This window comes from Lipotes vexillifer, unplaced genomic scaffold (assembly GCF_000442215.2).
Source record: "Lipotes vexillifer unplaced genomic scaffold, Lipotes_vexillifer_v1.1 scaffold39, whole genome shotgun sequence".
NCBI classification, from domain to species: domain Eukaryota; kingdom Metazoa; phylum Chordata; class Mammalia; order Artiodactyla; family Lipotidae; genus Lipotes; species Lipotes vexillifer.
This window is the reverse complement of record NW_006787038.1, coordinates 3013294-3033517: the sequence shown is the minus strand read 5'-3', so window position 1 is coordinate 3033517 and position 20224 is coordinate 3013294. Positions and strand designations below refer to the sequence as shown.

General features: G+C 40.0%; 1 protein-coding gene across 2 annotated transcripts in view; it reads right to left on the bottom strand.

The window, feature by feature from the left end:
• Nucleotides 1–20224, bottom strand: part of GPATCH2L (G-patch domain containing 2 like) — a 58110-nt gene that overhangs the window by 7415 nt on the left and 30471 nt on the right. For both annotated transcript variants that reach the window (XM_007459758.1, XM_007459759.1), the window contains one exon: nucleotides 5343–5437. In XM_007459758.1, coding sequence (XP_007459820.1) covers nucleotides 5343–5437 — 95 coding nt within the window. The remainder of the gene's footprint in view (nucleotides 1–5342; nucleotides 5438–20224) is intronic.

The following is a 20224-nucleotide window of genomic DNA, read 5'->3' as shown; positions in this document are numbered from 1 at the left end:
AAAGTCATGTACCACAATGTTCATTGCAGCACTATTTACAATAGCCAGGACATGGAAGCAACTTAAGTGTCCATCGACAGAGGAATGGATAAAGAAGATGTGGCCCATATATACAATGGAATATTACTCAGCCATAAAAAGAAACGAAATTGAGTTATTTGTAGTGAGGTGGATGGACCTAGAGTCTGCAGACTCGTAAGTCAGAAAGAGAAAAACAAATACCGTATGCTAACACATATATATGGAATCTAAGAAAAAAAAAAAAAGGTTCTGAAGAACCTAGGGGCAAGACAGGAATAAAGATGCAGATGTAGAGAATGGACCTGAAGACATGGGGAGGGGGAAGGGGAAGCTGGGACGAAGTGAGAGAGTGGCATGGACACATATACACCACCAAAAGTAAAATAGGTAGCTAGTGGGAAGCAGCTGCATAGCACAGGGAGATCAGCTTGGTGCTTTGTGACCACCTAGAGGGGTGGGATAGGGAGGGTGGGAAGGAGATGCAAGAGGGAGGGGATATGCGGACATATGTATACGTATAGCTAGCTGATTCACTTTGTGATACAGCAGAAACTAACACACCACTGTGAAGCAATTATACTCCAATAAAGATGTTAAAAAAACCAAACCAAAACAAAAAAACTCTGTCCTAGGAAAACTTTGTTTTGCTACATATTTTTTATTATGGTAAAATATATATAAAATGTACCATTCTAATAGTTTCTAAGCATACTGTTCAGTAGCATTTAGTATATTCACACTGTTGCACAACGATTACCATCATCCATGTCCAGAACTTTCTCATCATCCCAAATGGAAACTGTCTACCCATTAAACAATAACTCCACATTCTCTTCCTCCCGCAGCCCCTGGCAACCACCATTCTACTTTCTGTTTCTACAAATTGGATAGTTTTAGGAACCTCTTGTAAGTGGAATCATACAGTATTCATCCTTTTGTGTTTGGCTTATTTCACTTAACATGTTGCCTTCATCCATGTTGTAACATTCATAATTTCATTCTTATAATGAAGGCTTTCAGACTGAGGAATAACCTACTGAATGTATATACATTTTATTTATCCATTCATCCAGTGATGAATATTTGGGTTGTTTCTACTTTTTGCCTACTGTCAATAATGCTGCTATGAACATGGGTGTACAAATATCTATTTGAATCTTTGCTTTCAATTCTTTTGGGTATATATCCAGAAGCAGAACTACCATGGATCACATGGTCGTTTTATGTTTAAATTTTTGAGGAACTACCATATCTTTTTCCACAGTGGCTGCATTATTTTACATTCCCACCAGCAATGCACAAGGTTTCCAATTTCTCCACATCCTTCAAACAACAACTTTTTTTCTTTTTTTTGATATAGCTATCCTAAGAACTGTGAACTGGCCAAGAGCAACTTTTGCATATGTTCTCCTGAAGAATGGTGCAGTACTTTTCACAATAGCGTAAAACAGCATAAGAATATGACTGAAATGTTCATCAAGAACGGTTAATTGTATTATATCTGTCAACTGATAAAATGGAATACCATACATATGGCAGTAAGAAAATGAATGGATTCTGGTAGGATAAGACCTGAATGAATCTCAAGAACATAAATGGGTGAAACTTGTAACTTATAAAATACAACAGTCCCTTTACACAAGGTTCAAAAACATGCAAAACTAGACAATATACTACTTAGAGATACATGTGTCTGTCAAAACTAGTTGAAAAAAACAAAGAATGACAAATGATTAACCAAAAATATATATCAGGATAATGGTTACCTCTGAGGAAAGTGCGAAGAAAAATTTAAAGGTGATGTTCCTTTTCTTAAAGTGGATGGTGGGTATATGGATAGTTGCTGTATTGTTTTTCTTTATATCTTATACATTTTCTATAAATGTTCTTTTGTGGCCATTCAGTATTATTTTAAAAAACATTTTTAACTTTAGAAAACATTTGAACTTAATTAAAAGGCACAGTAGGCAATAAGAATCTGCCCTATGACTCCTGAGACAAGGGCCAACCTGAAATGGAACTACTACTGAATCCAATCACAGGATTAGAATAATATTGACAATAACTGTTTCATCTTTAAGATTCTATTCATTTATTCATACAACAAATATCTGGAGACTGTTCTATGTGTGGAGCATTATTTTTTAGATGTTGTGGGGTACAGCAGTGAGCAAGACAGGTAAAAATTCCTGCCCTTGTGAATTCATCGCTAGCATTGCTGGCCTGGTATTTGAAATCTTATGTAACTAATTAACAGGTTAACTGTTGGGTACCCTTCTAAGGACACATATCCTATCCCAGGGTGAAGAAGATCAGAAATGGCTCTTGGATGGCCAAAACAGGGCTCGTGGGAATTCCCTGCCGGTCCAGTGGTTAGGACTCCGTGCCTCCACTGCAGAGGGCACGGATTCAATGCCTGGTCAGGGAGGCAAGATCCCGCCAAAAAAAAAAAAGTCAGGGCTCTTAACAGAATATCTTATTATCCCAATTCTCCTTCACCTACAGCCATGTGTTTACTTTATTTATTTTTAATTTTTGCGGTACGCGGGCCTCTCACTGCTGCGGCCCCTCCCGCCGCGGGGCAGAGGCTCTGGACGCGCAGGCTCAGCGGCCATGGCTCACGGGCCCAGCCGCCCCGCGGCATGTGGGATCCTCTCGGACCGGGGCACGAACCCGCGTCCCCCGCATCGGCAGGCGGACTCTCAACCACTGCGCCACCAGGGAAGCCCCATGTGTTTACTTTATGAAGGAATGGGATTTGCACACCCAAAGCTCTGATGTGCCATTCTAATGAAGAAAATCATCTCAAGGAAAAGAAGTCTTGTTTTCATCTGAGTTCCTTATGCTTCTTATAACTACTTAAGTCTCTCAAATTTTAGAGAAAATAACCCTTTTTTCTCTTCCAGTTACAATCTTTAAGAAAATATATGACAGCTGGTACACTTCAGCATGAGGGAGACATTGGTGGGCATTCCCTGTTCTGGTGTATCGACCTGAAAAGCAGGTTAAAACAGTTACTCACTAGGATCCAGGGGTGGATCTGTACACCAGGCACCTGCATGTTATAAAGCCATAGAGGGAAGGGGAGTGGAGATAAAATGAAGAAAATAGAGGTGCTACACTTTCAACATGGATCTACCTAATGACCCTATGAAAAGGTCCTTTTCCCTGGCCTTTGTTAATATTAGTACAAAAAGACAGGAAGGCATGTTATTCCCTTTTGCTCTTCATCTTTCTAGCCTTATTAATATCTTTAAATGCAGTCAATTTCAACTTAAAACTTTCCACTGGTGGGGGAGGGGAAAAGGGAAAAGATTTGTGGCTGCATGTTTAAGAAAGAAGCTGAATTCATCACAGTGACAGGAGAGAGTGTTGGCAGAGATCTGAGCTATTTATTCTTTTAGGAAAATCCTATAAAGAATGACACAAGGAAGCCTCTATCTGCAGTCTTGTTCATCATACTGGTGAGGAGTCCGATAACAGATGTATGCAGGAGCATGATTTAATGGCAGGAGCTGGCCCCTGATGTGTATTAATACAGCGGCAAAGCGGAACGCACCTCTCTTCATCACTCATTTCTATAAAAGAGGTGGAATCCGAGATGGCCCGACGTTAGGCAGAGCAAGCCCATTTGTTCTACTGACTGATGGCGCGGGCTCGGGCTATGTCCTTCACCTCCATGGGGCACTCAGGTTGTGGATAGAAAACAAAAAACATGTTCAGTGAAGCAGGCCTGAGTCAACAAGTGAGAGGACTTGGGCTCAGTAGGGGAAATGCTGAATGCTCAAGTCTTGTTTAATACCTCCCAGTACATTTCCTGATTTGAATATGGAATAAACAACTAAAAGCTAAAAATAGAGCTAGATATTAAGGGGGAAAAAAAGAACAAAAAGATAAAGACTGTGTTTTATTGCTTCCAATTCCATAGACTGGATGAGGATCTGGGTTTTGACACGGAGTCATGGTTTGGAACCAATTCTGTCGTATGCAAGACCAAACACCTGCAGTGTTTAAGAGGGCAGCTCAAGAGTCATAGGGAAATTGGTCTGATCTTGGCTCTACAATTTATCAACCATATAACCTCAGTGAGTGATTTAACCTCTCTAAGCCTTAATTTTCCCATGTGTAAACTGGGAATAAAAACAGCATCTGCCTTATAAAGTTGCTGCAAAGGTTAAGTGAAATAATTCATGTAAAATGTTCAGCTCAGAGCACGGCCATGTGAAAATCCCTAAGAAAAACTTACTACAATCATCAGACCCATGATTAAGAATGTTCAGTATGAACCACTGTCAAGCAACCATTCCAAACAGAAGCTCAAACAAGTCAATTTCAGAGTATGCTGAAACTTACTAAGTAAAGTTAAGAGAAATAAGAGTTCCTATCTGTCTGAGGTCTACTCTTTACTCAGGTATCAATTACTCTGATCTATATAATATATAGTATTTTCTGAAGAAAATAAAATAATTTATGATATGCTCAATTCCCTCAGAGTGAATTCACCATCATCAAGAAAATAACCATAGGTATTTCTGATAAGTCCTACAAGCAGATACGCCCTTTTTAACCAGAGCAATTCACCCCAAAATGTATTGAAATACACAAAGTATTATTTCCTATGATTAATAATTACATTTAATTATCTTCTCTTAACTTCAAAGAAAAATATCTATAGACATCCAGTATTCTTGCTGATATAAATACGTAATTATTCCCCTTTTTTCATTTAAGGATAACATACCTGTATGTTATGTAAATGTGCAGCTCAGTGAATCTTTACATGTGTATACACTCATGTAATCCCCACTAGGTTCTTGATATAAAGCATTTCCAGCATCCCAGAAGACTTTTTTATGTCCTCCTCTGGTCACTACCTCCCACTGAAGATAACCATTATTTTGGTTTCTATGAACCAGTTTTGCCTAGAAAACCTTAAGTTTTAACTTGAAAACTTAATTAGAAATTTCTTGAATGGTAAAATATTAGCACTCTACTAGACATTAAAACAGTGATAATGTATTGTGCTGTATACCAAATATGAAAGTAAATAAATCCATATGGCTCCTTCACTATTGACTAAACTGCCACCCTACCAGGATTTTCATTACCACACACCTAATTTCCTGTCTGTGCTAGAGCAAAAGTACAGATGACTAAAGACTGTTGATAGTGGAATATAGGGATTCAAACTCAAGAAAGCTGTAAGACACAGTGAAAAAGCACAGACTTCAGGGTCAGAGATGAAAAGGTATATAAAACATATAATTTAGTGCCTGACACACAGTAGGTGGTCAATAAAGGATAACTACATATATAATTACTGGCACTTGGGCTGGACAGAGATGCTGTAGCCACAGGTTTCCGTTTCCTCTTGATGTCACGTGAACATGGCGGTCCTAGGTGTATGTTTGCCTGTCTGCAGATATGAGAAAGAAAAAATATTGTTTTAACTTCGTAATTCTTATTGTAAGAGAATATGTTCAGCCCAGATGAAACCCCTGACCCATTACAGACATAGACTAACAAAATGGGCACCATCCTTTGCCATCAAGTGTCAGTACAAGTTTATTCAGAATTAATCATAACTTATTCTTTATATACTATATATACCCACTGTAAACTTCTTATCTGAATTCATGATTAATTTCAATAAGTATGTGTTTCATTACATGCTCTTTTTTGTACAATTATTTTTCATAAAAACTATAACCGAAATTGTTCTAAACTCACTAATGAAATACCTATTCCCAACTGGTAATATATTGAAAAGTTTAACACTACATGAACACAGATATTTGCATAGAATTTTAATAGGAAGTTTAACCCTTCTATCACTATAAATCTGGATTTTTAATAGTGTCTATATCACAAAATAAGTAAGTTTAGTTTCTGTGATGTTTAAAAACATTATGTGGTAAAAATATGTTCCCTCAACTGAATATTCAGCTTATTTAAAAAAAAAAAAAAAAAAAGGGGACTTCCCTGGCGGTCCAGTGGTTAAGACTCTGCGCTTCCACTGCAGCAGGTGCGCGTTTGATCCCTGGTCAGGGAACTAAGATCTCACATGCCACGCTTCGCAGCCAGAAGAAAAAAAAAGAGTGAGAGCTTCAAAGCTAGAAAAGCAAAAGATTCTCTGAAAGGCAATGGACTTAACAATGAAATAGCTGGTGAGCTATTTTTTTTTAATTTTTATTTTTAAATCAGAGTATAGTTGATTTACAATATTGTGTTAGTTTCAGGTGTACAGCAAAATGATTCAGTTAAACATATACATATATCCATTCTTTTTCAGATTCTTTTCCTATACAGGTTATTACAGAATACTGAGTAGAGTTCCTTGTGCTATACAGTAGGTCCCTGTTGATTATCTATTTTATATATAATAGTGTATATATGTTAATCCCAAACTCCTAATTTATCCCTCCCACAACCTTTCCCATTCGGTAACCATAAATTTGCTTTCTAAGTGTTTCTGTTTTGTAAGTAAGTTCATGTGTATAGCTTTTTAGATTCCACATAAAAGTGATACCGTATGGTATTTGTCTTTGTCTGACTTACTTCACTTAGTATGATAATCTCTAGGTCCATCCATGTTGCTGTAAACAGCAATGGCTGAGTAATATTCCACTCTATATACGTACCACATCTTTATCCATTCTTCTGTCAATGGACATTAGGTTGCTTCTATGTCTTGGCTATTGTAAATAGTGCTGCAATGAACATTAGGGTGCATGTATCTTTTTTTTAACATCTTTATTGGAGTATAATTGCTCCACAATGGTGTGTTAGTTTCTGCTTTATAACAAAGTGAATCAGCTATACATATACATATATCCCCATATCTCCTCCCTCTTGTGTCTCCCTCCCACCCTCCCTATCCCACCCTCTAGGTGGTCACAAAGCACCGAGCTGATCTCCCTGTGCTACGTGGATGCTTCCCACCAGCTATCCAATTTACACTTGGTAATGTATATATGTCCATGCCACTCTCTCACTTTGTCCCAGCTTACCCTTCCCCCTCCCCGTGTCCTCAAGTCCATCCTCTATGTCTGCATCTTTATTCCTGTCTTACCCCTAGGTTCTTCAGAAACCTTTTTTTTTTCCCCTAGATTCCATATATATGTGTTAGCATATGGTATTTGTTTTTCTCTTTCTGACTTACTTCACTCTGTATGACAGACTCATTTTCTCTGGATGTATGCCCAGGATTGGACTGCTGGATCATATGATAATTATATTTTTAGTTTTCTGAGGAACCTCCACACTGTTTTCTACAGTGGATGCACTAACTTACATTCCCACCAACAATGTAGGAGGGTTCCCTTTTCTCCACACCCTCTCCAGCATTTCTTATTTGTAGACTTTTTAATGATGGCCATTCTGACTGGCGTGAGGTGGTACCTCACTGTAGTTTTGATTTGCATTTCTCTAATGATTAGTGATGTTGAGCATCTTTTCATGTGCGTTGTGGCCATCTGTATGTCTTCTTTGGAGAAATGTCTTTTTAGATCTTCTGCCCACTTTCTGACTGGGTTATTTTTTTTTTGCCATTGAGCTGCATGAGCTGTTTGTATATTTTGGAGATTGATCCCTTGTCAGTAGATTCGTTTGCAAATATTTTCTCCCATTCTGTGGGTTGTCTTTTTGTTTTGTTTATGGTTTCCTTTGCTGTGCAAAAGCTTTTAAGTTTAATCAGGTCCCATTTGTTTATTTATTTTTTTATTTTCATTACTCTAGGAGGTGGATCCAAAAAGATATTGCTGCGATTTATGTCAAAGAGTGTTCTACCTATGTTTTCCTCTAAGAATTTTATAGTATCTGGTCTTACATTTAGGTCTTTAATCCACTTTGAGTTTATTTTTGTGTATGGTGTTAGAGAATGTTCTAATTTCATTCTTTTACAAGTAGCTGTCCAGTGTTCCCAGCACCACTTATGGAAGAGACTGTCTTTTCTCCATTGTATATTCTTGCCTCCTTTTGTTGTAGATTAACTGACCACAGATGCATGGATTTATCTCTGGACTTTCTACCCTGTTCCATTGATCTGTATTTCTGTTTCTGTGCCAGTACCAATACTGTTTTGATGACTGTAGCTTTGTAGCATAGTCTGAAGTCAGGGAGCCTGATTCCTCCAGCTCTGTTTTTCTTTCTCAAGATTGCTTTGGCTATTCGGGGTCTTTTGTGTCTCCATACAAATTTTAATATTTTTTTGTTCTAGTTCTGTGAAAAATGCCATTGGTAATCTGATGGGGATTGCACTGAATCTGCAGATTGCCTTGGGTAGTACAGTCATTTTGACAATATTGATTCTTCCAATCCAAGAATATATTTTTCCATCTGTTTGTCTCATCTTGGATTTCTTTCATCAGTGCCTTATAGTTTTCGGAGTACAGGTCTTCTGCCTCCTTAGGTAGGTTTACTCCTGGTATTATATTCTTTTTGATGCAATGGTAAAAGGGATTGTTTCCTTAATTTCTCTTTCTGATCTTTTGTTGTTAGTGTACAGAAATCAAAGAGATTTCTGTGTATTAATTTTGTATCCTGCAACTTTACAGAATTCACTGATGAGCTCTAGTAGTTTTCTGGTAGCATCTTTAGAATTTTCTACGTATAGTATCATGTCATCTGCAAACAGTGACGGTTTTACTTCTTCTTTTCCAATTTGGATTTCTTTCCTTTCTTTTTCTTCTCTGATTGCCATAGCTAGGACGCTGGTATGCTATTTTAGTTCCCTACTTCCTCCTTCCTCTCAACCTAGATAGATCCTACCCCTGACTAAGGACCAAGCTGAGCCTCACGTTTATACAAAGCTTTCCTTGAACATCTTAGGCCTTATCTACCATGAATCATTATTTAACCGGTGTATACTTATCTTTTTTCCCTAATGAGGCTAACCTCCTTGAGAACAGGGACCATATTTACATTTTTTTCATAATTTTCCAGTGACCTACCAACTTCCGCACAAGGCATATAGCTGATCCCCACTAAATATCTGTTGAATACAAAACTGATATGAATGACTAAAAGTTCTAAAAACAAAATACTCAACTGTACACTTATAGGTGGTTAAAATGGTAAAAAATTTTTTGGGGGGGGCATGTCGCACAGCTTACAGGATCTTAGTTGCCCACCAGGATTGAACCCAGGACCACAGCAGTGAAAGTGTCAAGTCCTAACCACTGGACTGCCAGGGAATTCCCTAAAACGGTAAATTTTATGTTATGATATTTTACCACAATTTTTAAAACATAGCCAGAGTACAAAACATATAAAAAGGACTCTAATAAAATTATATCAGATGAACTCCTAATTCGTAGCCCTAGTTGGGGAATCAAGTCTCATGGCTTAATAGTCTTAAAACTGAAACCTCAGTCAAATCTAAAAGAACCTAGTTAGCACGGCAACAAGACTACTGTTGAATGGGCAAATTTTCCTATTCAGAGGTCCCCAATCTGGCAACTTCCACAGTTTAAAAGCATATGGAGGGCTTCCCTGGTGGTGCAGTGGTTAGGAATTCGCCTGCCAATGCAGGGGACACGGCTTTAAGCCCTGGTCCAGGAACATCCCAGATGCCGCGGAGCAACTAAGCCCACGTGCCCCACAGCTACTGAAGCCTGCACGCCTAGAGCCCATGCTCCACAACAAGACAGGCCACCACCAATGAGAAGCCCATGCACCACAACGAAGAGTAGCCCCCACTCGCCACAACCAGACAAAAGCCTGAGCACAGCCAACAAAGACCCAACGCAGCCAAAAATAAATAAATTTTAAAAAAGCATATGGGCCTGTGCACACAGGTGGGTTCTCTCTCTCTCTCTCTCTCTCTCTCTCTCTCTCTCTCTCTCACACACACACACACACACACACACACACACACACACACACACTCTTTAAAGAGCAAAAGCTTAGGAGTCAATTCAATTTATAAATAAGAAAATAAAAGAATTTGACTGAAATCAAAAGAAAACTTTTAGAATGCAAAGAACACTACAACAGGTAGATATTTACAATACGAAGCCTGTGGTTTGGAAAATTCCACCAAATCACCTTATATTGATCATTTACATCTATACGGCAAAAGAATTAACTGTAAGTTAGGTACTCTATGAATAGTTAATTCTGAAACCCCAAAGTGAAATGTAAGTATAAACATGTAAAATAGGGAAACGATCCATTTTTCATATCGTACAGAGTCCTGGGAATAAGTCTAAATCAGCATGCTGATTTAATAATTAGAAACATGGAGGATAGAACATCAAAGGTAGACAGGTCTAAATGCAGAGGTGATTAATTCCCTTTGAAGCCAAAGACACAGGCAGAAAAGAAAGTGACACTACAAATTTTGTTTCGCCTCAAAACAGAAAAATGTACAGAATAGAACTTCCATCTTTTCCACAAACAAGGTACTCGAGTGCAAACTATCCAAGCTCTTTGCTCTAATTCAATCATGCTTCTCCTGAAGACCTTCAGAAAGAGAAACAAGTCAAACAAAGGGTAACAGTTTACAGCCATGCTCCTTTCTTCTTTACCTTAAGCTCACTGAAGGACTCTCCAAAACTTTTCAGATTAAATGTTAACACCATTTCTTCAAACTAAACTGTTATTAGACAAGACAGTGGTTACCCTTGAGCTGTAGGTAGTGGGGGAAGAGGGACAGTGACTAGAAAAGGCACAGGGAACTTTTGGGATTCTTTCTGCTAATGTTCTGTTTCTGGATCTAGATGCTGGGTTACTTGGATATGGCTTCATGAAAATTCATCAGGTGTATATTTCTTTGTACACTTCTCTGTATGTGTATTATCCTTCAATAAAAAGTTTAATTAAAAAATACTGCTCTTTGGGCTTCCCTGGTGGTGCGGTGGTTGAGAGTCTGCCTGCCAATACAGGGGACACGGGTTTGAGCCCTGGTCTGGGAAGATCCCACATGCTGCGGCGCAGCTAAGCCTGTGCGCCACAACTACTAAGACTGTGTTCTAGGGCCTGTGAGCCACAACTACTGAGCCCGCATGCCACAACTACTGAAGCCCGCGTGCCTAGAGCCTGTGCTCCACAACAAAAGAAGCCACTGCAATGAGAAGCCTGCGCACCACAACGAAGAGTAGCCCCGGCTTCGCCGCAACCAGAGAAGAGCCCGCGCAGCAACGAAGACCTAACGCAGCCAAAAATAAATAAATAAAATAAAATAAATAAATTTATATATAAAAAAATATTGCTCTTCAAGGTCAATCAATGTTTATAAAATGCTAAGTTTTGACAGATGCAAAATAACAAGCATAAGAAGAGCACTCAAAAGGGTTTTAAGATAGTAATTCTCAAAGTATCAACTTGAGCTAAATGAAATAAATACTGCCTTTTATTTACACACCATCCATCATTTCACAGCTCTGCATGTTTGATGTATGTCAGTAAGATGGTTGAAGGCACATATTATCACTCCTTTATGGACCTAGTAAGTAACATTTATCTCACATTTTCCAGGAATGACACATTTTGGAGTAAAAAGGTGAAGCCATTTATGCACCAAAATGTTTACATTTTTAACCGCTTTAAATGGAAATATGGTAGTTTTTAAATGCTTATCTATTTTAGTAAAATGAAAATAAGTATTACTTACCTACTATTCTGCACATAGTTATTCACTGCACTATATTCTGCAATGTCCTTAGAAGGCTGCTGTGGACTCAAAGGCTTAGGTGGCCCTTGCACTACCAGCCCCTCTAGGCCTTGCTTCTTGGATCCCCACTCATCCCTGCTCGGTGATGTTAAGGGCTTCAGGGTTAAACGTCCCTACGTTAAACGACCCCCCACCCTGACTGCTAAACCTTCAGCCTGTAACTTCTCTGTAGTAAACGATCTACTTTTATCATCCCATTCCCACTCCTAATTGTTATTCCTTCAAATTTTGTAAATTCCTCTGGTTATAACTTAGGAAAGAACTGAAGGCTTTCTGAAACCAGGTAACACAGTTTATTAAGTCAATAACCTAATTTTGTTGTAAAAGTATGTATTTCTGTGTGGACTATTGCCTTTCTACTCAGGAGGGTTTTTTTTTTTTTGCTTCTTTCATTGTTCACTGAGTTTTTACTGACCACTGGGAGGGTACGGTGGTGAACAAAACAGACAGTCTCTTCCCTAATGGGCTTGTAGCCTAGTCCCATTTCCAGCTGCACAGCTTTCCTAGTTACAGAATCTGCATAAGAGAGAAACTGAGGCAGAGATAAAGAGAAGTCATGCTCATTCCTAAAATTCAGCTTAGTGCTCCTTCCCTCTTAAAACATTTCTCTTAAGATCATTTCCAGGTTGGAGAGCTATTTCAAAAGAAGTAGAATAACTTCACAACTTAGGGCTGAGTACAGAAGGTATATCTTCTCTGTGTGCCTTCCTAGTAAAGATATGGGGAGGGAGGATGAGACACAGCCAAACTGTTACAGTAGGACAGGTTCAAGTGAACCCTAGTAATGGTAGAGTTTACAGCTTGGGGAAATCTAATTTTCCCTACTTGGGAAAAACCTTAGAGCAGGGGTCCCCAACCCCTGGGCCTCCGCGGCCTGTTAGGAACCCGGCCGCACAGCAGGAGGTGAGTGGCGGGCAAGCAAGTGAAGCTTCATCTGCCGCTCCCCATCGCTCACATTACTGCCTGAACCATCCCCCATCCCCCCACCCCCGTCTGTGGCAACACTGTCTTCCATGAAACCGGTGCCAAAAAGGTTGGGGACCGCTGCCTTAGAGGACAAAGAAGGACGAGAACTCAGAACGAGCCAGGGGAAAGTCAAGAGGAAGCTGGGTGCTCGGAGCAGGAGGGTTAAAGGAGACAGGAGATGAACCTGCCGTGCTGTGCAGCACATTCAGCACATTAAAAGAGGCCCACACAGGAGTGGAGAGCACTCTGTGTGGGATGGAAGGGCCCCTTGTGTTCTTTGGGGACCTGTGCGTGGTGGCAGGCAACTGCTGCAGCTCAGCTTCCTATTCAAGAGGCAGTTCCAATTTTCTGTTTATCCCCCAAAATTCCATATCTATAAATTGTAGACCTAAAGCATTAAGGAAGGGAAGGAAAAATAGATTGAACTATCCCCACCCCCATTTTCACTTAGAAGTATTTAACCACTTGGCTCCCTTTCTGTTTAATGTGTTATTTCTTTAATTCGTATTGTTTTATTTTTGTATCATGTTACTTTTTTGTAGACCTTTTATATTTTGGTTATTATAAACTACATTTTTTTCGTTATTAAACTACTTTTTTGTATTCTGAACAACAAAAAGACAATTGTGTTCTTTTACTCTGTGTCACTGTCTCACAAGACAGAAACTGAAAAGGGACAACACACAGGCGAGGCATCACAAAGGACAGGAGAAGAGTGTGAGCTTCCCCTTCTCACCAACACACACACCCCATCCTTATAGGCTGAACGGCAGAAGATTTAACTAGATTTTTAAAAACTCTTTTTAAGAGCAGTACGCAGTTGCTTTTGTGTTGAACCATGTAATGTGTGAGGAGGGACAGGACCTTTCAATTCTGCAGGGGCAAAAAAGGCTAAGTATTAGTTAAGCTAAAATCTCTACCAAGTTAAAACTTCCTTCTGAATTGAAGTGGCATATGGTTATCAGAATCATGTAAGGAACTTCCACAAAATACACATCTCCCACCATGCTGGGATGGGAGAAGAATCTGTAATGTTTATTTTGAAATTCTTCCTCAGGTAATTCTCATAAGCTTCTACCTACTGTGAAAATTACTGAGCTAAAAAAAATAGACCAAATTCCCAAAGCCAAGCTAGTCCATAAAACAAATCTAAATATTTAACTTAAAGAATAACAGAATGACTAAATGAATATAAATGTAGATAAAAGTATTTATTGTTCCCCAGTATGCAAGCAATGAACCCAGAGAAAAGACAGACAGTGAAGCTCACTCTTTTTCTGTTTCATCTGATCTGGGCCTCAGTATTCTTTGGGCACGACTTCTTTCACAGCATGAATGCCAGGTCAGTACTCCCCCTAAAAGTATCACATTCAGCAGCATTTCCCGAAAAGAACTCAGGGAGGTGGAGGTGGAATGAACATTAAAAATAATAAATACACTCTTTAAAAATTCTTACTTCAGGAAAAATCACTAAATTCACTTCATAAATGTGAAGGTGAATGCTGAAGATTAACAATTAATTGAAAGAGTATTCTGTATATCCACACATAAACAAAACAAATTTCATTTTTTACTGCAGGTAACTGAAAAGATCAGGTGAGTTGTTAAAACTGCAGTGTTACTTAGGAAACTAGGCAGATCACTATGTCCCTGGGGCAGGAATGTACTTTTAGGGAAAAACAAAAACAAAAACAAAACTTACTTTGAGAAATACATGCATGTTTAATAGAACCAATGTTGGCAAAAAAAAATAACTGAAGTGACTGCTCTAGATTTAGAACAAAGATGTTTAGAGTCACTCCTAAGGAAGGAAAACAATCTTTATCTGCCGATGGCAAGCGAATTTAAGGAATGCTTCACCTTCAAAACTCACTCATTTTAAAAACTCATTGAAAAGTTCAGTTTTTGGTATGAAATAAAAATAAAATTTATTGGGAAAAGGTATTTATTTGCTGTACTTTTCCTTAAGCACACACAAATAAGTAACATCAGGAAAAAATTACTGATATTTCTAAGGACCATAGGTCATATACATCATATATTCCAATTAATCTCCTTAATTACTAATCTATTCACCTCAATTATTTAAAAAAAAATTTTTTTTGTGTGTGGTATGTGGGCCTCTCACTGTTGTGGCCTCTCCCGTTGCGGAGCACAGGCTCCAGACGCGCAGGCTCAGCGGCCATGGCTCACGGGCCCAGCCGCTCCGCGGCATGTGGGATCTTCCCGGACCGGGGCACGAACCTGTGTCCCCTGCATCGGCAGGCGGACTCTCAACCACTGCGCCACCAGGGAAGCCCCACCTCAATTATTTTTAACAAAAATTTATGGAGGCCTACACTATGCTGGATGTGGAGAGGTTATATACAAGATGACTGAGCCAAGGGCCCGTCCACCAGGAGCTCACAACATAGTGAGGGAGGCCGATGCATAAAGAACTAACAGATACAAGACACTGAGCTGTAAGGAACAAGGAACAAGGGAAGTGTGAGGGTAAATTGTGGAAAAAGAGGATTAAATCTAAGGATGTAGAAACCCCTTCCTCACGTGTGATTTTTACCTTCAGGGTTAACTGACATTTATTAAACACCCAGTGGGGGAAATGTATTTTCACAGACTTGCACGTATGAGAGGATCCAGGCAGCCAGAGAGAGAAAATGACCTCACAATTAGAGGACACAAAGGAGCTTTATCTAATAGGAAGAGATCCTAGCAATCCCACTGGTGTTTTCACTCAAACCTAACTAACCCTCAGCAATCTATGACAAACTGCTCACTAGCACCTGAAAATTCTCCGTAATCTACTTCCCTTGGCTGGGCCAAGGTTAGCATATCATGAAGCTGTTTCATGTCAACCACAGGAGCAGAATAGTTTCACATCAGTTGGAAGGATGGGTATATTACAATAGCAAAACAGAGAGAGAGAAAATGCTTTCATCATTCCACTCTGGCAGTAAGATGCCAGCTGGCTGAGAGCTGCTATAAACAAGACGGTCCAACAGAGGACAAAAGATTCCAGAACTGTGTACTATATAATGGGAATTCCAGTAGGATTGGGCAGCCTTATGGACAACATTAGAGCAGAAACATTTCCTAACACATGACCAAAACCAAGGCCCTAAAGAGGTGAGCAAGAGCTTCTGTGCATCACAGCATCCCAACAGATAGAGGACTAATAAAAGGTTCTTTCCCCCAAGCCCTGAGGTAAAACCTGAGGCTGTTTACTATGGCTCCAAAGGTCAAAATAAACAGCATGAATTGAGTCTTCTTTTTGCTCTTTGAAACTCCTCGTCAAGTGGCACAGCCAGCTGGGCACACAACTCTGATATGCAGATCATAACGTTTGCGGACAGATAAAATGAATTACAATGAGTGCAGCCTATCACATTTCAACTCCCTAACGGGCAGGAAGGTCTCTCTTTCTCACCCAGCACTGTCCAAATGCCTCTCTTAGAGTCCACCTGAGGTCATTTTAAGCACCTCGGGAAGCTGTACCACTTCTCATTAGCAAACGACTCTGGAAGCCAACTCAAGGTTTGTAAAACTGCAATTATCCTAAGAACAGGGTAGGGTGGTAACTATATAACAAAAATAATAATTTTAGCTACCAGTATGCTAAATATTCAAATATATTATTTCATTTTGAGCCCCACTAGTCCCCAAAATATTGATATTTTCATTTTCAAGGTGAGGAAATTGAGGTATGGGGAGGTTAAGTCTTTCACCCAGGTAAAGCCAAGATTCTTACCTGAGTCTGCCTCACACTAATATGAGATTAAGAAGGAATAAATGGAAATGGTGATACATTACCAAGTCACCACCCAAAATAGAGGACAGGTCAGGAAAGTTGGAGAAAACTCAAAACTGCCGCAAGATACTCAAAAACTACAACTGGTGACTTGTGCATCACACAAAGAGATGTAGCAATTGATAAGTTCCAGTTATGGTTTTCTAAGACAATAATGGTTAAAAAAGAAAAAAAAAGCTATCCTTCACAATCAATAAATATCTCGTTTTGGGAAAAGCTGCCTACAGCACTAGTTCCTTATTACCATTCCATGACTGTGTCCTTGACAGCAATACCACCGCCTCTACCAGAACACCAATCACACCATCTGCTGTTGGAGCAGCAGCAATCCTTTATACCGGAATCAAGTCTTACCACTTTAATAGCAACAGCCCAATACCAGCAACCAAAACAACCAAACCAAAACAGCTGGTTTACGAATTTCATCTAGGTACCCTGCCCACTATCCACATACCCACCCACCAACTCTGCCCATTTGTTAATCACAATGTGCTGGGCACTGCGCTAGACCCTAGCACTCTCTTCCTCACCTGCAGCAGTTCTCCAAAGCTAAGTGAAGCCCAGGGTTCTACCTCCCATATAGAACGGTGCTCAGAACAGCAAAGCACAGAGCTCATACCAATTATGAAATGGGATTTCCTGCTAAGCAAATTACAAAGCACCAGTCATAAAACCATATGTATTTAGGGCAATAGTTCCCAACCCTGGCTGCATATTAGAGATACCTGGGAGCTTCAAAATACTGCTAATGCCTGGGCCTCATCCCAGGCCGATTAAGTCACAATCTTGGGACCCGGTGGCCCAGCATGGATATATTTTTTAAAGCTTCTCAGGTGATTCAAAAGTACAGCCAGGGATGAAAACCACCAAACTTACTTATTTCTAGAGTGGCACTTCTGAAAACCTCTTAGCCCACAAATCGATTAGGTGGTACAAAGACCACAAAGACTCGCTCTCATTGCACTTGCCATGTGGGCTGTATTAAAATGACACATCAATCAAACGTTCTCTTAAAATCACGGTCCTGTTATTTCTTTGTTTATAGCAATGAAATTCTAAACAAGAGAGTACCTTGAGGTCACTCATCGCCCCCCAGCGGTCCCCAGGCCTCACTCAGAGAACCAGAGCTGTGTTAAGGCTCCAGCAGTGAGGAAGGAGGTTGTTGAGGAGCACTCCCTCTCACGCAGCTGAGGGTTTGGGGGAGTGGAACTGGCCATGTCCAGGCAGGAGGCAGCCTCAGCTCAGTAACCCGAAAGGAGGAAATCTTCACAGTTCAGGCATGATTATCAAACTCTTTGTGCTCTTACAGGAGAGTAATTATAGGCATGTGAAAAAAGCGAAGCACTCCCCAAGGAACTCTTCCTCACATGCTTCCCAAGAGGCAGTAGGGCCATTAAAAATTCCATGATGAAGAGGAAAAACAGCCTGGGAACAGCCAGGAGGCAATACAGCAAATTAATACACCAGCCCTCCTCGGGGAAAGCCGTGATAAAACAGGAAACACTTCTCTCTTCGCAAAATAAAATTATACCACTAATGATAACACACACCACACACACACACACACACACACACACACACACACACACACACACACACACACACACACACACACCCCGTTCTAATAATGGGTATGAAATTCCCAAAGCTGCCTAGATGCTTTCAAAGAAATCTCTTCCTACTACAAATAAAATAGAACAAGAAACAGATAAAATTTCCATTCGAAACAGTTTTTCATACGGTCATTCACCTGCCTCTTCCCTACCACCAGCACTCTTTAACATTCCTTCCTAAGTGCCAGGCTTTGTTAAACGGTCCTCTCTTTACAAAGCCCACCATCCACTTGTGAATCCGATCTCATCAGTCCGCCACACTGGAGCTAGACTGCTCCTTCTCTACTGACTACTTAGCGGGCAGGGACCCTGCTGTTAAGGAAAACAGGGAGCCCCGAGGGCTAAGCGAGACCATCATCCACATTTCCTAAAACCTGCATAGGTCACTTGTGCTGACCATTTCCCACAGATCAGGGGTTGCCAAACTATTGATTGTGCACCCTCACCAGGAAAAAATTTGAACAAACCCTCCTTATATATGTAATACACACACATAAAACAAAAATATGTGCTGCTAGACTAATATATGTACAACTGAAAGCAAAGAAAAAAATTTAAGGATAATAAGTCACCGTATTTATTTAAAATACATTTAAAAATTTTAAAAATTTCTTCCCTCTACCCCAAAGAACCTTCATGTTTGCAACCTACTTTGTATCCACTGGCCCAGGAATGATGTCAGGCAGGACAAGGATGAGCTATAATTGCCCACATTCTCTCATCTTGCTTTCAGCAATGGTCTGAAGCAATAAGCAATATTTCCCTAGAGCTGAGTGCACCAGAAACACAGCCTAGGCTTCCTTATGTTTCCAAGTCCAGCCACCAGCACTGCTGGTAAAAGAACGAAGATAATGAGGTGGATAATGAGATACACAAAGAAACAAGAAGCTCACACCCACTCCAACCAGGATAAGGCCTTAAAGGCAACAGAAAATCTGATAAAAGCATGGATACCAATCTTAGCACAGCACAGTTCTAGGCAGCAAAGGTAAAGGAAGAAGGGCAAATAATACACTTTCAGCACCTGACATGACACGGTGTTACTTATACAGTCCTTCCAAAGATCACACACAGTCATGATTTTATTTGGTATTAAGACAGACAGCTGTGTTGGTGGGAATGTAAATTGATACAGCCACGATGGAGAACAGTATGGAGGTTCCTTAAAAAACTAAAAACAGAACTACCGTATGACCCAGCAATCCCACTACTGGGCATAAAACCTGAGAAAACCGTAATTCAAAAAGATGGGGCTTCCCTGGTGGCGCAGTAGTTAAAAATCCACCTGCCAATGCAGAGGACACAGGTTCGAGCCTTGGTCCCGGAAGATCCCATGTGCCGTGGAGCAACTAAGCCCGTAAGCCACAACTACTGAGCCCAACTAGAGAAAGCCTGCATGCAGCAATGAAGACCCAACGCAACCAAAAATAAATTTTAAAAATTTATTAAAAAAAAAACAAAACAAAAACAAAAAGAGGCTTGTAACACAATGTTCACTGCAGCACTATCTAAAATAGCCAGGACATGGAAGCAACCTAAGTGTCCACTGACAGATGAATGGATAAAGAAGATGCGGCACATATATACAATGGAATATTACTCAGCCATAAAAAGAAACGAAATTGAGTTATTTGTAGTGAGGTGGATGGACCTAGAGTCTGCAGACTCTAACTCAGAAAGAGAAAAACAAATACCGTATGCTAACACATATATATGGAATCGAAAAAAAAAAGGTTCTGAAGAACCTAGGGGCAGGATAGGAATAAAGACTCAGATGTAGAGAATGGACATGAGGACACAGGGAGGGGGAAGGGTAAGCTGGGATGAAGTGAGAGAGTGGCATGGACTTATATATACTACCAAATGTAAAATAGCTAGCTAGTGGGAAGCAGCCGCATAGCAAAGGGAGATCAGCTCAGTGCTTTGTGACCACCTAGAGGGGTGGGATAGGGAGGGTGGGAGGGAGACGCAAGAGGGAGGAGATACGGGGATATATGAATACGTATAGCTGATTCACTGTGTTATACAGCAGAAACTAACACAACATTGTAAAGCAATTATACTCCAATAAAGATGTTAAAAAAAAAAGACAAACAGCCGGAGGACTGCTTTCGTATGGATTGAAATCTCGTCTTCCGAGAC